Genomic DNA, 19,763 nt, shown 5'->3' on the forward strand with positions numbered 1-19,763 from the left:
TGATGCTGATTCTTTGGGAGTTTAGAGGTGGGGGTGGGGCGGCCTCTTATGTGTTTTAATAATGTAAATTTATGTTGTAGTACATCCATTTTAGTTTATATGGCAATGTACAGAGTTTAAAAAGAAAAGATTTTTGACACATATCTAACGTAACCTTTGAACTTGTGGTCAAAAACATGCCATTAGGAGCGACATGTTTTTGTTTTCGTTAGCATTTATTGGGTTTTGTTCAATAAAGGATCAAGAACTGCTTTATTTCCTTAGAGTTAGAAACTTAACATTTAACTGGTCAGGAATTTTCTACATGAATCATTAATTGTTTGAGACCTTCCTAATGTTTAAATGAATGAATAATTGAGAGTTCTTATTTTGGTGTCTGCTTACATTTCCTTCTAATTCTACCTTTTGATTGATATTTCTACCAGAATCATAAATAGTATGTCAGAACTTAGCTAGGCAAAGTATTTTTTTCTTCCAAAAAAAGAAAATCATCTTTTGATTTTATACAACAACACAACCAGTGTAATCCCACTTGCGGGTTCTGAGGATGGTGGTGTCTGGTGTGTATGCAGCCTTGCCCTCCTACCTTGTAAAGGCAGAAACTGTTTCCGATAGACCCTTGGCTCAAGTAAAATATCTTTTCATTTTATAGTGACCAAAATTTGGATCAACTTATGGCATGAGTTTGGTAGTGTGCCTCAATGTCTAGCACAAAAATAAATAATGAGGCAAACATTGCTTCTGATTTAAATCATACCCGCAAATCTAAGTGCAGCGCCATGGCTATAACTTTTTTTGGTGTATTTCTAATTCCTACTCTGGTTTGGATCACTTTTAATTGCTCCGTGAAATGTTTGTTTTCGGCCCTTTCTGTTGTATACTTATTAAATGTTTTGTGCACAGAACCAGGCCGAAGAAAAAGCAAAATCTGTAGCCAGCAAAGTAGAGAATGTATGATGAAGGAGAAGGTAAAATGTTGTCGGGATGTGCTATTTGTCTCCTCTTGTTGCTTCCAGTGCTATTCCTGAAAGGCGTTATGTGGTATAGACAAGACGTACTGATGCACTGCAGGTTCTTTTTTTTTTTTTTTAAATGGATCGGAATGTGATTTGTCATACATTTTTAGCTGCTATGGTGCAGCAGCTAACAATGGTGCGCTGTAGACCTCGCCCCATGTAGTCTTCTGAGGTTATTGATGTGATGCTAAAGCTATTTGTTGCATCTTTTACAATATATCTATATACTTCTGTTTACTGGTAGAAAGTTTCTCTTTCAAAGAAGGGATTTCTAATTTCTACTTGTCATTTTGGCGTCCCATGTACTAAATATTAGTGTGAGGAATTTGGAGTGAAGCACCTACAATAAAGCCAATGGTACGGTATTTATAAAGTACATATGAAGGTAAAAATGCTCTTAAAAATAGACGACGATATTTGCATAAGTTTAGTGCTCTTGTGCATCAGTTTTGTTTTCCTTTTGATAAATGAATAACGAAAAAGCACTTTACAGGTGCACAACTACATATCGAGCAAATTGTAACTACATATCAATCTGATCTGGTGGTCTTAAATTTAGTATATGTCAAATGTAGCAAAATGTTTGTTCGTTCATTTTATTGGTTTGTTGGAATTAAAAAGAGTTGCTATGCAAGACGGAGTGGGTTAACCTTTTGTGGATCTAGACAACCCCACCCGCCCCATTGTCATTCCGATCCACACGTGTTGTGCAAGTAAATATCGAAGAATTAACTTGATCGGAGCACATCCCTATCGATTTGTAGACTAGAATAATCAAGAGCTTAACATTTTCAACACGTCGAGTATCACATAAATGTCGATACAAAGTGTACCGTTATAAAATACCTAAATTGAAGTTTATTTTAAATCTCTAATTTAAAATAAAATTTGGTAATTGCTTGCTTAAGCCATTTCTTTTGCTGCCTTCAAGCTAATGAAAGTTATTCGTGAAGAAATGTCATATTGAGTCTTGTAAAACTTATCAATCTGTAAGTCCCAGCTTAAATTTATTGTCCTAGAAAAATAGTAAAAAATTGCAATTTCCATAGGGTCAAATTTCACGAATCTAAGATTTTGTGACTAGAAAGGATGAAAAACTAAACACAGTATCATAAGTTTGGACAAAATCTGCAAATCACGTAGTCACACTGGTGTTTAATATCATGACATTGGCACCAAACACCCACACTGTTATTTTGCACCATACCAAATGACACCTAATTATTTTTCCCATATTAGAAGAAACGCCAGGTAGAGTAATCTGAGACTCTCTAATAGACAAACTTGACTAGGCAACGCAGTATCCAACACTGTACAGGGGTAATGCAGCCAACTTAAGACCCTTTCATTTTGTTAATCATGATGCCCGCGTGCATCTCAACAAATTCCATGGTGTACCTGCTACCTATCACCAGCACAAACTCTGTCTACCAAGGCTTGAATAGAGATGGAAAGAAATTACTTGGTCTTTTGCCTCTGCTAGGATTTGAACTGCATGGTTGTTAGACTTCAGCATAAAGAACTCTCTTTAAGGTAAAATTTTCCTTGATGACAGCATGCCTGCACTTTGACCATAGCTACTACCTCCTACTAGCACCTCAACTCTCTAAGATACGTTGTATGACGAGGTAAACAGATATTTTCTCTTCATCTATACCCCCTCATTTGCCATCATGTAGCAGGGGAAAACATGGTTACAGAAAGTCATGAACCCTTCATAACACAACCTACACAAATGATCATTGCTATAAGCCCACACAACTATTATTGTTTTGGTTTATTCATTCCTAGGACTCAAAGGGGCATATGGTTATTGTACTAATAGCCACAAGGGCGGGTTTACATGATATTTATCAACCAAGAAAGCAAACAAGAAACTCAAAGACATGCCGAAGTATGTTCTCATAGTCAGGAATTCATAAAGATTTTGTCTTTTCAGGGTAGCTGGAACATATAATTTACTATAGTTGAAGCATCTGAATGCTGCACTTTGAAGGGCTTGACATTTGAAAATAAATTGCAGATAGGTGAATCACAAACATACATTTATATGAGGATAATATATACAATCTTTCATAAATCTCATGACTGTATGATAGGTTTCTGAATGCAGCAAATAGATGACCTACCACAGCATCACACCCTTTAAAGACTACACCACCCATATAGCACCAAAAATTCCAGATATGCCTCGCAATTTTTGTTGTTTTATTTCGAGGGGCTAATATTTTTGGATGAAGCAATGAAAGTTCATTAAAAAGTATCGAGAAGATGCATATCAAAAAGTTACAAACTAAAGACAGTATCTGCACATATACAATAGTTCTTTTGAGGGGCTAATGGTATATGAAATTATAGGAATAATAATGCTCCCCCACCCAACAAAGAAAAATTCATTTGTATATCCATGTCGATGCATATAATACAGACCAGCATTTGACTAAAATGCTTAGTGCTATTTGTCCAATCAGTTAAACAACAAAATAGTCCTGTCTGCTAGACTATGCAGGCAAAGATTGGAAGCAAAAGTGAGGTTATATTGAAAAACATCAAAAACTAACAAGCACTTGTATTATTACATCATCCGCACTGAGGCTTCAGTTTAGGAGTAGATAGTTTAGCAAGCAATGGTTCAATATCCAATTTCTCAGGTAGCCTTGTTTACAAACTTGTCTAGGTAGAACAGAACGCAGTAGAAAGACCGAGCTGTACAATGTATGGACACCACAACATCTATAACTCTAGACGGGAGGTATCTTAAAGAGGGAGAAACCTTTATAACCCTTGTAAGCATAGTATGCAATGCATGTATAGTAGAACCTTGGCATAAACATAACTCCACCTAGGACATTTCTGGGGGCACTTCCTTGTGTAGGTCAGTGCAGGTGTCCCACATGAGAGAGAGAGAGAGAGAGAGAGAGAGAGAGAGAGAGAGAGAGAGAGACCTATGTTGCCATTCATGAATATAAAGTACTTGGTGAGAAAACAACAGCGTGACTAGAAGAAAGTAGTACAATAGATATTTTTATTTGATACAACTGTACGATTTATAAGGTACAATATGGGTACAAACGGGTCCAGTATAAAGATTATAGGTAAATTGGTAAGAGGAGACAAACTTCAAGACAAAACAGCAAGAGATCCTATAATCATGCACGGTGGAGTATATAGCTGGAATGATAGACTTGCTTATTTCTGTGAAAGCAGATTTGCAATCACTCCTCATAATGCTGAACACCCTGTTAGAAGCTCTCTAGTCTCCACTCACAAAAATAACGAAACAGATTTTCCATCTAGCTGTATTCAATTATAGCACCCGTATGATTAAACCCACATGATACTTGCAATGCTTTTACGTGCCGATGAAAGTTGATTTTTGTAGGCTTAACGTAATCAACATCACTTGCTTGACCCTGCACAAATCCACCTTGTATTAGGCAAAGATGAAGAAACACACAATCCAGGATACCCAGTGTACAGCAACAGAAAATATCACTTAAAAGCTCTAAACTACACATTGCTAAAGTCGAATAAGAAAAACAAAATAGCGGAGGTGAGGGGAAAATGGACTTCTTGACAAGTTTAAACTTTCTATTAACAGAAGTCTATTGAACCTTTAAGTTCTACTATATTTATTTAAAAAGCATTATTTTGAAGTCCACAAAAACATAACAGTTGTATTTAAAGTTTAAAGGGAACAAACCAATTGTCCGCCAGAAGAATGTCCGTCTACAGAAAATGTTCCATGGGAGCCTCCCCATCCCCACGTGTAAACATTTCCTCCTGAAGGTGACATGTTGAGGTTATTGCTAAGCGTATGTAAACCAAATAACTCGATCATCTCAAGTGAAAATGTTATCAATTAAATGCCAGAACAAATACAACCAAGCAATTGTTGACAATGATTGAACTACAAAATACTGAAAACTAGAGAGGTAAAAGAGTAAAATGGCACTTCTACAACTAAGCAGAAGCTGTAAAAAAGCTTCCAACCCACAACCATGCCACAATCAGGATGGAAGAACACAGAAACAACAGAAACCAAGGATATCGACGACTACATATCAATGGGACATTGGGATTCGTATATGCAACTGTAGCACGGAAAATATTTGGGTTTGCAGCATGTGAGCAAGACGAAATCTCCTTCTCTTGGAAGTTTAATTTCTTTTTGGATTAGAATGATGGAGAAATGAACTAAACAATCCATTTTGCTTTCAGGAACAAATGCTTGTTGTATCTTCTGACGCCGTTTCTTTGGTTAATAATACTGCCAACGTAAAAGAAGATGACATGAGCATTTCCAATCCTCAACCTACTTTATCACTTGGAAATGGACCTAGGATTTTAACTAGGTTTTTATGGTAACAATCTCGAGGACCTAAATACCCTTTAATGAAGACTTTTATTAGCATCTATATAAAAAAAACAATATGCGCAATTTAAATTTACTGTGATTGTTGTACCAGAAATTGCTGCTGTATGCTTCCAACCACAGGATACCTGGCAAGACAACAAAGTAAGATTTATAATTTTGATAATCTCAAACCCCAATCAAACACCTACGATGGGATATCAGTTAGTGTACGCCTTTGTTTGCAAGCAATATTATTAGTATTAGTAGTTGTATCGTGTTGAAACATGCACATCACCAATATATCATGAAAGTTTTTCTGGCACAAGATAAGTGACACATATTCACAGCAGAATTTTGTCCAAGCATTTTTTCACATCAAAAATCATATGCATAACCTTGGCTGTCCGCTACTTAATAACATATACTAGTTTGCATTTTCTCAATTAATGATCTTCTCAGTTGCACATGTACCCTTTTCTTTCCCTACTTTAAGCACCACTATTACACTTGATTGGAATAGGTAACCAAAGCAATATGTTCATTAAAAAAATGGAAAGAGATTCTACATGGATAAACAAACCTCAGAAACTGAATGCCTTAAAAATGGTCCTTCAACTCTTAAAGGTGAATGAGCAACATCTGTAGATCTGACATAAGCAAACACCAAAAGTACATCACAAAAATTTTAAAAAAAAATGAAAAAGAGAATCCATAAGGATGACTTGACCATCCAACAAATTCAACTATGAAGCAATGCAACAAAAGAGTACCCAATACCAAGACATCCATTTTCATTTGTGCCCCACACGTACAGTTCTCCACCATCTATGAACAAAAACTGAATAAATACAAAAGTTCTCCACCACCTATAGTTCCAAACAATGTACTTGATCTCATGAAACATGTATTAAATCACCTTATTCGAGGACAAACATTAAGAAAATTGTTAATAAAACTCATGTTGCGCCTAACTCAACCACCAAAGTTAGCTCATGAGGCGAGGATTACTGAATACCACGTAAGGAAACAACAACCCATTCCCATTATCCATTCAAGCTATTAAAGCTCAAATTCTTATATGCTTTATGAAATAAAACAAAATGGTACTTTAAATTACATTTTATCCATTGAAGTTTCCCATTATGTTCTTGTCTCATTTTATATGATGGAGCTTACGATACATACAAGCACTCTCCGTTATGTACTCATGATTCTTTTGTTGTGTTGCATGTCTAAGTGAATGGAGGTATTAATACTCAAGACGGCGCGGATCTCCACTAGGTACCTCCCTCATCCTATAGGCTCTTGGTGAGTCCCACTTCATGTTCAAGGCGTTCTCTTTTAGACACACATATTGATATTTTTTTTTTGGATATTGTTGGAGCCTTGTCACTGACATTTCTTTTATTCAATAGCCATAGAGACATATGGATTTGTTTTTGTCATTCTTATTTGAGGTCTCATATCACATACATTATTTACTACTCCCTCTGTCTCAACTTATTTGAGGTCTCATATCACATACATAATTTACTACTCCCTCCGTCTCAATTTATATGAGGTAGTTTGACTTAGGACAGAGTTTTAAGAGAGAGAGACGAACTTCTTAAAACCTATGATCTAAAATAAGTCATAGATGTTTGTGTGTCTATAAATCATTTCACTAAAGGATAAAATGAACATCTTTTTTTTTTTAAACTGGTAACTTTGTATATATGTTAGAATCAGAATCTTAAAAAAATTGTAGTACCATCATATTTACAAAAGTACTACCTACATCTATGATTCTATGTCTATAATGAGTCTAAATTTTAAAGCTAAAGTATTATTAAACATAGAAATGTGTCATTCTTTTTGGGACTGACTAAAAAAAAGTGAGCCATATATATTGGGATAGAGGTAGCATTGCATAAATGTAATTTTGCAAGACATTGAAAAGAAGGCGTTTTGTGAAAGAAGAGTGTTTTATGAAAAGATTTATATTCCCGCTCATGCATGAAACACGTTCATTAGTCAGATAAGGTTGGTTCACTTTGTCGAGATTAAGGCAGTGATGCCGGTCCATCCCACCAAGTTGTTGGGGCATGACAAAAAGTGGGATTGTTTAAGAAAAATTGTTTAAGACTAGATTTTTTTCACAAAATATGGATCCTATCTTCAGATTTTAGGACAAATACTCAGTTTGTTGCTTCTCAAAGATGGAAATCCAGTGGAGAATATTGAACCCCATAAATTACCTGTAATAACACAAGTATGATAGCCTCCACATGCAGCCTTTTCAGAATATGGAAGTCCATCTACCATAGATGGTAAAGAATTATTTGATGCTTCACTGTAGCCCTAAAATTTTAAATAGAAGCGGACGTCATCCAATGTAAATAAAATAAAAATTTGCATGATGCTAGTATATAGATATTTACCAATTTCTTATTTGCTCTTTCGCCAAAAATATGTACAGATCCATTTTCTGCGGCATTAAAAAAAGGATTAAAAATCAAAATGGAGGCCTTCCTTTAATATCAAAGTGCTTTCTGCAAATTTCAATGAGTTACCGCTGATGCAGACAGAATGCAACATTCCAGCAGCCGCATTCTTAACCTATTTACACAACTAGAAATGTCAAAATGAACCAGCAGATATGAAGCATCTACTAAAAACTCTTGACATCCTGAAGAGATTAGTCTATAATTGAATCTTGAAGACATCGCAGATAACAGTACCTTCAACCCCTCAAGTTCCTTAATAAGTCGTGGTGTGTACTCACTGTTTTCAAAGGCAAGAAAAGATCAATTGTTTAAAGGAATGAAAAAATAACAGCTAATATTAAACAATAACCAATTGGTTTATTCACTAAAAACACATAAATAGATGCAAAGTAAATAATAAAGTAGAAGAGTTTGCTATAACTGATAGCATCCTTTGTCATCCAAGAATACAAGGAGACCCATTTATTCATTAAATAACTCAATTTGTAATTTATTTTGGACAAGGGTAAATCAACAAATAAGAGTGAGAATAATGTCTACACTAATTCATAATACTGGAAAGAAAAAAAAAAATCAATTCATGCAAAATGCAGAGGATCATCAACCGTCCACTTAACCTGTCACTTTTTAAGAGTCCAAAAATGCCCGATTGATGTCCATGACCAAGTCTTCCTGATTGCCCCCCACCCCAACTCAAAGTCTCACCTTTATCTGGCCAGAAAAAAAGATAACATAGTGATGACACGAAGACAATGGTCACTCAGGCTGCAAGCAAAATATAGCTCTTTTTTCCTTAACAAGTATAATAGCGGAATAACATATTTAATCATGGTCTTTTACTATTAAAAGAAGCATTTAACAAATTAGATCTCCTACCTGTTACAGCAATTGAATGTTCAAAACCTAAGGAAATGGTTTTGATTGTGACTCCATTCAAGCATTCGACTTTATTGGGTATAGACAGTACTGTAGCAGCTTCTGCAGATGATTGTACAAAATTGAGTTATATAAGAATTTATGGTAGTTAATGGAATCCTTAAACCCAAGTCAACTAAAAAGGCTATAGTAGACTATCTTTTTGCTTTATCTGATTTCTATGGCTATTTGATCATTTTGTTATTTTTGGTCAGATATTTAACTCATCACTTCTAATTTAAGTCAGTCATATATTCTCCACACTAGGAACTAAGCAATTTCAATAATTTTATGAATCTGTGAGGCATAGACAGAAGCTGACGCACAACTCTCTAGCTAGCTCGTGCCGCATGATACTTGGCAAGAGGAGGATGACAAGTTTCTAGAGAAAGTGAAAGCTGCAGTCGAGAAAGAAGAGTGACAGGCAAAGGCAGCCGCAGCTGACAAAGCTACTGCTAAGGATGCAATTGCAACTGCTGGGGTATCCAGGAAAACAATTCAAAGTCAAAGACCAGAGCCTGGTGACCTGCATGCTAATACTGGTGGCTATAAAATAAATCAAGATCAAATGACTGAGGGTTCTGGGCCTGGAGCCTACTTAGCTCCTGAAACAAGCGTGCTGGTGAGCAAACCCTGAAGCTCAGAATGTTATCTAGGAGCAAACTTGACCAACGGCTTTTATACTGCATACATAAGATAAAAACACATCTTTTAGGTTGTCTTACACAATTTAGACGCTGATGAAGCCATTGGAGAGACCGAGAAGCTTGGGATGCGTCTTCAGTTCACTCTTTTTCCATTTACGTTATTTTGAGATTGTTATGAGATCTCTACCACGACTATCAGTAGCTAATTTCATTTTTTTTCAAAGATTATGATTCTTCCATGAATGTTGACATTTGAATGCTGATTTGACTATTTAATTTATCAGATTGGGTTGATTATTCAATAATTGCATCTAATTATTTAATTATTTAGCCGATAATTAGATAATATCAATGAATCTTGAATTGAACTTGAAAAAGAGAATTCTTGATTGCAACAGGATTAAATAGGGAAAAGATCTTGAGTTTGGGAATTAAAGAACATATTTGCGATTAAGATAGAAATATACTTAATCGTCTTGCTCGAGTATTTTACAGAAATAATTAATGTGGTTCTTATTAATTCTAATTCCATAGAAAAATAAGCATTAGATTAAATTGAATAGGTAAATAGAAATTCACATATATTGGACAAAATATTAAGTAATTGATTGAAGAATTCAACAGGATTGTTGGACAAAACCCACAATTCTCGATTATTTTCTCTATTGAAACCAACTCATTCTAAATGTGTTGATCAATTATTTTCAGTCTTTAGCTGATTTAATAGCAATAATTTGTCAAACAACAATTTGAATCTTTTCTTGACTCGATAATGTATTAAAAGTTTAATTTAGTGAATAGTTAGCTCCCATTTGGCCTTAGATTTTGAAATCTTTTTTTTTCAAACATCTGAAAACATTGTTTGTCCATGGAACTTGATCAGTTTTCGAATTTTGTTTTTTGGACCAGTTTTTGGGAGACATTTTTCTTCCATTCATAAAACTACAATTTTTTTTCCAAATAAAATGCATGTCCAAATACAACTTCAAGTTCCAGAAACTATTTTCGACACAACTTCAGACACTCTTCTTTTTTTTTTTCAAGTTGCACAAAATCTATGGCCAAACGCTAGCTTAATCACAAGTTTTTTTGGAAACAATACTTATTCACTGCTTTATCACTTGTCAACCTACTTGCATGTGTTTAGGAGCAACAATAGCAGTGAAAATGGTTAAAGGAAGAGCCAAAAAGAAGATAATGCAAGAGCATAGGTGTTATTACTCTTTCCAAGGCCCAACTGACCATTTGTGTTCCTCCCCCACATATAAAGTTCTCCATCCACTGCAAAGAAATTGCAGACTATTATAGGAAGCTAACATATTTACACCCATTTAAGAATTAGGGGAAAAGGAAACGAAGAGGCTATGAGAAAAGAATGAATGCTAAGAAATTAAAATTGCTAAATGACCTAAGATGTAAATGAAAAATAAAATAAAGAAAAGAAAACAATTAAACAATTGAAAATAAATAAAGAGGCAGACGAGTGTAGAACATGTGCCTCATTGGTCTATTTGTTGAAAACGAAAGTAATTAAACTATATCTCATAAGTCTTGGTAAGGTTCCACATTTCTTCTGGTAAATGGAGAATTACCTTCATTCAAACATTACACTTTACAGGTTTGCTATTTTTCCTTAATGTTGTTTGTATAGAGTTGTTCGGTTTGATACCAGCTACCTGATATTTGTTACTTTTTAACTATAACATCCTGCCAGAGAGGAGCCATATACCATAGGTACACTAACAGTCCTCATGCATTGATTTTTCTAGTTTGTACCCAGATGCAGAGTTCGGCAGATGCAAGGACTCTATGCACACTAGTGATGAAGATAGTTTGTACAGTTCAGTTTTCTTTATAGAGGCTTGTTAGACATTAGTTGGATTTCAGAGGAGGATCTTGTCTTTCAATTGACTTCCAGTGTTTGAGTATAAAATTATTTCTCCTTATTTAGAAGTTAGCCTATGCTCATTATTTCTCAGCTTCCGCATATATCAGTATTTAGCTTTAGAAATGTGCCAGGCCAAAGATCTGCTCGGGCCAGCAATGGATCCGGGTGCCGACTCGGGGCGTGACACAACCCTTGCTTGTTTGGGACTGAGGCATAATTGTTTTTGTAGTATTCGTTAAAGAGGTGTATTCAACAAACACAATTGAGTTTGTACCAAAGCAACACACTCCCTCCATTCCAAAAATAATGACACCATTAGCATTCCGGGAGCCAAACACTAATTTTTACCAAGATTTTTTCAAACGAAAAGAATAAGTACACCTTTGTTCCAAACAAGTTAGGATCAGATATATTTCATCACTGGCCATGTTGCTCCATATGAATTCCTATCAGGCCAATATCATACAAAATAAAAATAGTAGGCACTAGAAGTGCTTTAATTTCTTTCTTTCTTTTTTTTGAGAATGTAGAAGTATGGTCTACTTCTTCGGAGGTAGTGGTATGGTCTGCGTACATCTTACCCTCCCCAGACCCCACTTTGTGGGAATACACTGGGTTTGTTGTTGTTGTTGTTATTGTGAGAATGTAGAAGTACTCTAATTTCTAAAGAACAACAAAAAAAGTACTCTAATTTCTAAGACCTTTTCAAACATTTCAGATATATTTTTTGCTATGCTTAGAAAGAAAAAACAATTATTTTGCCAAGAAACACCAACTGCCAGATTTTCCTTTCAATATTCCTCAGCTTTCCAGTTTAGTACATCAATGCACTGGACTGTTGTTTAGCTGAAAGCATGTGACAGGCTAGCAGTCAAAGATGTACAACTGTTCAATTAATGAGCAGACAGTCTCAAGTGTGTTGTTTTTTCCTCTGTCAAAGGCAAAAGATTTCTAATGTAGAAATAACTCACTAGCTGGGACCTGTCTGAGGAACAGATACCAAATGAGGTTTTATACTATTTACTCTCTTCCGTTTGAAAAAGGTGTTACTATATTAGCAATAGATTAGTTATATAGAATGTCGGAATAAATTGATGCATTTGGCTTCACACTATAGTAAAGCATGTGATTCTTCAAAGATTTTCTCTAATATGGAGGAATGTGGGAGAGAATTTTTCTCTCCCGTAACAACTTCAACATCATATCATCTTCTTTTTTACCTCTTTCTTACTATACCAGAGCAATACGACATTCTATATCTGTTGAGATCTCCCGAGGGACATATTATGTTCTTCCGCTACTCTATCCTTTGCCTTGATCTTTCAGTTGGATGCTCAAATTCCTTCCCACATTATCATATCCGATTTTTGGTAGCCCATTTTCTCATCAAATGGTACCTTTATGCTTCCAGTCCAGTTTCTCAGCAAAATGGTATCTCTATGCTTCCAGTCTAGTTGCACCTTGCGCTACCTATTTTCAGTCGTGTTGGGTTTTCTTTCTCAATTCAATCCATTAAGACACTAATACTACTCAGGGGTCCACCTCTCAACTTACGGAATCCACTCTTTCTACTCCAAGCTTCCTCAAACTCCAGGCCTCCTCTTCACTCTGTTAAGCCTCCTAAAAAATCAAGCCCATCAAGCAACAAGGAAAAGAAAGAAAAATCCTAGGTTGACGTACAAAATCTAAAACAAGCTTACACATGCAGGAAGGTGTGAGAGACATGTTTCACATCAGTTGTATAAGGGCTTACAGAGAATCTTATAGATTATAACGGCCACGAGTTAAAACCACGAGTTAAACTCATTTCCTTAAGTCTGACTTGCTACTCTTACACATGCAGGAAGGTGTTAAGAGAGAAAACAGTTTATTTGTAAGGTTTTCTAATTCTTAATATAGCCTTTGTATGCAGGTGTTGATTACCATTGTTTATAAGATATTATTACTTGATCTCAAAAAACGTTCCGACTTGTACTCAGTTTTTTTTTTTATAACGAACAACCCTTTCTAACCTATCAACAAGTTAAATAACTATTTCTTGATAAAAGCAATCAAATATAGAAGTGGTGGATGGATGATGCAATTGAATACAAGTCTGTCTCTAGCACCAAGGAAGCAAGTAATTAAATGAACATAAGAAAATTAATTCAAGTGTTAAACAGAGAAATGAAAATGGAAGCATTAAACACCACCAGATAACTACAACCCAATTAATGAGAAAATGCAGATGATCAGAACTAGTAAAAACCAATTATAGTTTATAGCAAACAAGATAAAGATCCATCAAAATCAATCATAATAAACCTGTAATTGCAGAAGAATGATGATAACCCGCTGAAACTTCTACAATTTCTTTGGGTAGTCCAGCAACTCCAAGTGGTTCCTGAAATAATTATACCCCAGGCCAACTTAGTTAAGCAGATCCATTGTATGGATGATATTACTGATTTAACTAAGAAACATAAGATGAAAGGAGGTGACAGACTAAGGCTCGTCGGTTTGCCTTACAAGACAAAATAATCTCAAATAAATATGCCAGGTGTTGTCGATCTGGCCACTTGGATAGTTAAGATGTTCAACTGACCGTTGGGGACTACTTCTATGTATTCAAAAAACTTCATGGATTTCACAGTAGAAGACATTCTTGGTCTGGGGGTGGATTGATTATTGCTGTTTGGATGCAACTGGTACAACTCTGGTCCCTTATTTTCTTTTTGTGTACCCATAGAATTCCCTGTTGTATAGAAGATTGAGTGGAATTTGTAGAGAATTGATGAGGGGCCAAAAATATACATATTTAGTCATTATTTGCCTCACATTTGGAATTTTTATTTGTTCTTTTTGAGCATTGATCTTATGGATTGTGCCTAATATTATATTTTGATGTGTAGGATTAAAATAATATGAAGATGAAAAGAGTTGGAGCCAAAACGAATAAAAGATGGAAAATTACTTACGGAAATCAAGCACGCAGCTTAATGGAAGGATTGTAATAAAATAATATTATTTCTACATATTTGATCAAAGGCATAAATTTAGAAGAGACAAGTACGTGGCAGCAGTGGAATTGACGAGCAAATTGAATTCACTGAGAACTGGTTAAGGTGGCCTAGACAGTGTACTGCCCCACTGGGGATGTGGCGTGCTTCTTAGGCAGCACGATGTGGGAGTGGCATGAAGGTATGGCCGTCAAGGCTACAACATTAAAGGAGGCTTCAATTAGGGTTCTTCTTTGTCTCTTTTTCACTACCTTAACTCCTATATGAAATACATTGATTTTGTAATTTCGTAAAAGACTATGAGTAGCTAAAACCCTAATTCCGGGGTTGAGGCTACGAACATGATTGTATAGCATTATTTTTTTGTTGGTTTGGACTTGTTTTATCAATTATTGATTGTTCTTACGTTCTTGCTTTTACTATTTTAAAGATTCGCGACCTTTAAAATAAATGTTTGAACCTAAAGTGAACAGACAAAGGGAACTGAGGGTTAGAACAAAGAATGAAGGAATGAAATCTCGCCTTTAGAAAGCTTGATTGGCGTTTAGGATAGGAATATACCTAATTTGCCACATTTGGTTGTTATACGGGAAGACATATAAATGTTTTTGAATTAGATCCTCACATTCCCCCTCAACAATGTAGTTGTAAGGCTAGTTTGAATAGACGATTAGTGAATGACCATTCTCAAACCATGTTATTAACCCCTTGAATCAATAACCAAAATAGACAATTACACCAACGAGAAAGGCTAGTATTACATATGTAAGGAGACGGGAAGAGGTGGATCACCTTACTCATACATTGTGTCTTTACCATGAGATTCAGGTGGATACGCTTTGGTGGTTCAGAGTTTCTTGGGTATGCCAAAATCCGTGAAAGATTTAATGTTTTGTTGGAGAAGCGAGAATATGAGGAGAAGGCGCAAGGCATGGAATTCAGTCCCTCTTGCATTGATGTGGGTTATTTGGAATGAGAGAAATAGGAGAGCTTTTGAGGGCGTAGAGTTGAGTTTTTCTCAAGTGAGGAATAGCCTCTGCTCTCTTATTTTCTTTTGGTGCACTCATAAAATCCCTAGTTGTATAGAAGAACGGGTGGACTTTGTAGAGAATTGAATTTTGTAGGTTCTTTACATTTTGGTTTTTTCCTATGTATTTGGCCAACTCGGCCTTGTTTATGAATGAAATACACTTACATTATCAAAAAATTTTGCCCTTACCATCCAACTTTGGACACGTATTTGCCCTTGGACTGTTAACTCTCATGTCCCACCCTTATTATCTTATGTGGCATCTATGTGGCACATAAGTGGATTTATTTATATCCTAAATAAAACTTTCTTTGAATATAGTTCTTACGCATTTCCTAATATTCTTTCACTCATTACTCTCAGCTCAAACATTCGTAGGTATATTTTCTATCTTCATTGCCTGCATTCCCCTAACCGTGTTGTGGATATACGTCACACGATTACTCAATTTTCATGGACAAAACCGATGAAAATAAATCCACGTGAATGCCACGTAAGATAATAAGGGTGGGGACATAAGAGTTAACAACCCAAGGGCAATTATGTTAAGTTGCTCAGATTCTTCAAAAATGCGGCCGCAACCGTGTTGAATTCTCTAAAAATGCACTATTTTGAAGGATCTGACACACACCTGATGACATTTCTAAAGAGTCGTAGCAACATAGTAATATGTGCCTAAAGTTGGATGGGATGGACAAATGTAACAGGGGGTAAATATAACCTTTTTTTTTTGAAAGTATAGAGGCAAAGGTGACCTTTTTCCATGGTTTAAACTTCGAGACTTTGACACAAAGTGTGAACACCTCATTAGAGATGAAAATTAACCCCAAAAAAGGCATTTAGACACCTAATTTATTTTGGGAGAGAAAGTTGAAAGCTTGAAGAACATCCAATATCAGCTCCTCAAAGAATTTCATCTCAAGCCTCGGACTCTCCCCTTCTACAAAAACTATAGAATTCAACCTCTTAAGAGAGGTAGATCAAAAAAGTATTGAGGAAAGGTGATTAGAAAGGAGATGGCACAATTGCAGCTTTCCGAAGACTTGACCTTCCATAGGAAGGTATGAGGGACACGAATTAGGATAGAAGATTAGTAGGTAGGAGTGCGTCAATACTAGTAGATAGTAGCGCATTGTCTTGCCGCCGTACTAGTATTTGTAGAACCACTCTTGTAGTTTCTTGTTCTTTGATCTATGTTAATAGCTATTGTTTTGTATAGTTAGATAGTAGTAGTATTTTGTTGTAGTATTGTCCGCTACTATATGTTGTTATGAGACTTCCTATTGTCTCTTATACTTCCATTACGTCTTTCTTAGCTTGTTCTTGTCTTGAGCCGGGGTTCTATCGGAGACAACCTTTCTACATCACCTCTGGAGTAGTGGTAAGGTCTACGTACACTCTACCCTCCTCAAGCCCCACTTTGTTGGACTACACTGGTTATGTTGTTGTTGTTGTTGAACAGAGGATCTCCAGCTCTCTTCTCCCGACATAATTCTTTGGAGAACCAATCCCTCTCTAATCTGCACGAGGTCATATACTTCCATCCCCTGAACAATAATTATGTAAATGAAGTGTCCGTATGGAAGTTTTTCCAGTTGTTTCTCTGCTTCAACCACAAAATCCTAGCCTTTTCTGTTTAACTAACCTCTTTGGCCGTGGTTGTAATTTCTGCCTCGCCCTTTAACTTCTCTGTTTTGATCATTTATCCCTCCTTTGAAATAAGTTTTTTCATCTTCTCCGTAAAGTTCTTCGGTTCGACTCCAGATCTAACTGAACAGCTTTTCAGCCATATGATTGTCACCAGCTTCATATAAGTTTGCTGGAGCTCTCACTTTCAACATGTTTGCTGACCTAGAACGCCCTTTAAATCTGTTCATTTTCCATCCATTGGTATTATACAATTACTGCATGATTTCGAAAATGTTTTCAGTTAATTAATGAAGTTATATCCTATCCGAATACTACATACTTATTGTATGATCAAAAAAAAATATGCCCATTCGATAGATGAAGTTATGTTTTCAAGTCCCAACCTATTCAAATTCTAAAACTGTATCAAGGTCAAGATAGCGTACAGTTATATAATCTCTGTCATCTGACACCCCTAGCTGTCCATAATCATTGAGTCCACTGGCATAAACACGGCCATTTTCTGCAAAAAGAGGACATTATTTTGTAAGTAAGCCTCTACTGATGCATTAGCAGTCTAAAACATTATATTAGTGATAGAACTGGACAATCTTATTCGGTCAAATACCTAGTAACAAACTCCTACATTCCTATCACTATGTTAGTACTGAACAAGGTTTATCGCCGAAATAAAAATAGACAGATGCTGGTGGACAAGGTTGAAGGCAATCTTCCACTAAATAAGCAAAGCTCAAAATGTACTAAAAAGGAACGCAAGATCCAGATGAGGTGGTGGAGACTAATCCCGTCATGTATATGGTGGTCAGTATGGAGGGAGAGCAATGGTAGTTTTTTTGGGAATGTATTTTATCTTTGCTTTTTGTGTGTAAACAGTATACTGATCAAACCAGCAACAGTAGCTACCAATTCCATCCACAAAGTTAAATGGAATAGTATTGTATCTTCTCTTTTTCGGTGTAAACAGTATACTGATCAAACATAACTACTCTAAACCAGCAGTCTGAATTGTTTGTTCGGAAATTGATACATATATATACTTTATACAACAATGATACAAATTATATGCACATCATATTTAAAAACACACATTCTATATAACAATGATACAATTTTTACCCAAAAATTCACTACTCTATTTTTTTTTTTTACGAACTGTATCAGTATGATAGATGGTATATGAACCGGATCAATGTCCAATGGCTCAAACATGGGCCAATTATTTCGAAAAGGGACAGCTCATGTCCTTTTCCCAAATGAAATTGTATTGTTATCTTTGTTTTTTTGGTGTAAGCAGTATAGTGATCAAACGTGCAACATAAGCTACCAGTAACTACTCAAAATTGGAGAACAAAAATAACAATAGGAACCTGTAAGAAAGAGAGTATGAGCTCCGCCACAGGCAATCTGACGGAGGCTTTGATTGTCGAAAGCAGAAGAAGGAAGAGGATTAGGGCTCCAACGCGACTCAACATTCCCATGCCCTAGCCTTCCATAATCGCCGTTACCCCAAACAGCTGCGAATCCTGAAATGCACCTCACAAATGATCTCTTTCTAACTACTCCTCTCAATATCATCATCTTCCAAACTGAACATGTTTAGCTTCAATCTTCAACTACTACTCCCATAATATGTACTATCTATTTATAGCTAGTAGTGTCTATAAAAACTAGTAATGTCTACAAATGGATGGCTTCAACTCTGGCAACGTCTGCTCCAGTGTATTAAAAAAAAAAAAAAGTATGGTCATTTCAATTTTGACTTTATCCTAAGAAAATACTATTTAACATTTCCTAATTTTGTGAATTTTGTGGCAATAGAAAAATATTCAGTATATATTTTGATACGAAATTTTAGAATTATTTTAAATTTAACCTATAAGATTGTATTTTGTAAAAAGAGAACACCAATCATCCGATTTTACTAATCATTTATTTCGGACATGATTTTATCTGCATAAACTAGTTCAATTGATATACCGAATAAAAAAAATTGTAGTTTATTGATATCGAATTATTAGATTAATAATTTTGTAAAAAAAATTATTATACGTTAGACTCAATTCTGATTTTAAATTTTTAATTAATGATTAAATCGAAAAATAGAGCTTACGATTACAAAGCTTAAGTATAGTGCTATTGAATGAGTAAAATTTAGATGGTCTGTATAATAAATAAATTTTAAAAAAAGAGAGCATTTATTGTTAAAATTATGGAGTATTGTCTATATTTATTTTGCACATATTAAGATTTTTATTTTTTAATAACTGTAGAATATTATGAAACTTTTAAAAATAGTTAAGTGTGTCCCTTATTTTATTTGATTACAACCTGGTGTCTGACCTTACAATTCTTAAGTTAGACTAGCTTGATTTCATGATAAAGAAATTAAATTGTCTTAAATCCAAACTTCAAGAATATAAGTACTTTTCTAGTTGTGACCAAAAGAGATGCCTTATGTTTATTGTTGATGAGTCGTATTTGATTTGTCTAATTCTCCATGTATCGCATCCTAATTCATCCACATATTTAGTCCGTCTTTTATTCCATACATAAAGCACTGAAGGGCACAACTTTAAAGTTTACAATCGAAACACGACACTTACAATTAAGAGGAAAGAGGCAAAATAATAAGGGAAAAAAAGCTCAAAATTGAGAAAACAAATGCAAGAAAATTTGTTTCATGTATTGTTACGTATTATTTCATAATATCCTTTTAGGTTGTATGTATCATAATGTATTGTATTAAAGACTACAACATTTATATAGATTGTGTCG

General features: G+C 35.2%; 2 protein-coding genes across 5 annotated transcripts; one reads left to right on the forward strand and one right to left on the reverse strand.

The window, feature by feature from the left end:
• Positions 1–903: 903 nt before the first annotated feature.
• LOC107853825 lies at positions 904–1,259 on the forward strand (the record flags this gene model as incomplete). Its single annotated transcript, XM_047400510.1, is given in 1 exon segment — positions 904–1,259. A coding segment is annotated over 1 exon segment (54 nt), but the record flags the coding sequence as incomplete, so codon positions are not given.
• Positions 1,260–4,024: 2,765 nt separating this feature from the next.
• Positions 4,025–18,734, reverse strand: LOC107853824 (ultraviolet-B receptor UVR8). Of its 4 annotated transcripts, none has more exons than XM_016698814.2 (15): positions 18,356–18,734; positions 17,414–17,490; positions 13,614–13,692; positions 10,643–10,702; positions 8,736–8,837; positions 8,477–8,570; positions 8,094–8,136; positions 7,926–7,971; positions 7,794–7,840; positions 7,611–7,713; positions 6,144–6,198; positions 5,954–6,020; positions 5,483–5,519; positions 4,720–4,799; positions 4,025–4,429 (listed from the first exon to the last, which is right to left on the reverse strand). In XM_016698814.2, exons 1-15 carry the CDS (start codon positions 18,564–18,566, stop codon positions 4,310–4,312), a joined length of 1,221 nt encoding a protein of 406 aa, XP_016554300.1. In that variant the 5' UTR covers positions 18,567–18,734; the 3' UTR covers positions 4,025–4,309. The 4 variants fall into 4 exon arrangements, with proteins under 4 accessions (XP_016554300.1, XP_016554302.1, XP_016554301.1 ...); XM_016698816.2 differs by lacking the exon at positions 18,356–18,734 and adding an exon at positions 16,984–17,242 and having other exon boundaries at positions 17,414–17,496; XM_016698815.2 differs by lacking the exon at positions 10,643–10,702 and having other exon boundaries at positions 18,356–18,722.
• Between the last annotated feature and the right edge of the window lie 1,029 nt (positions 18,735–19,763).

The sequence above is a fragment of the Capsicum annuum genome, chromosome 12 (genome assembly GCF_002878395.1).
Source record: "Capsicum annuum cultivar UCD-10X-F1 chromosome 12, UCD10Xv1.1, whole genome shotgun sequence".
Lineage (NCBI taxonomy): Eukaryota > Viridiplantae > Streptophyta > Magnoliopsida > Solanales > Solanaceae > Capsicum > Capsicum annuum.

Coding starts and splice junctions, on each gene's coding strand:
- LOC107853824 (XM_016698814.2), bottom strand. CDS start 18,566: ATGATGATATTGAGAGGAGTAGTTAGAAAGAGATCATTTGTGAGGTGC. Junction 6,199..7,610: donor TCATACTTGTGTTATTACAG/GTAATTTATGGG, acceptor TTTTGTTCATAG/ATGGTGGAGAACTGTACGTG. Junction 4,430..4,719: donor ATTCTTCTGGCGGACAATTG/GTTTGTTCCCTT, acceptor GGATTTGTGCAG/GGTCAAGCAAGTGATGTTGA.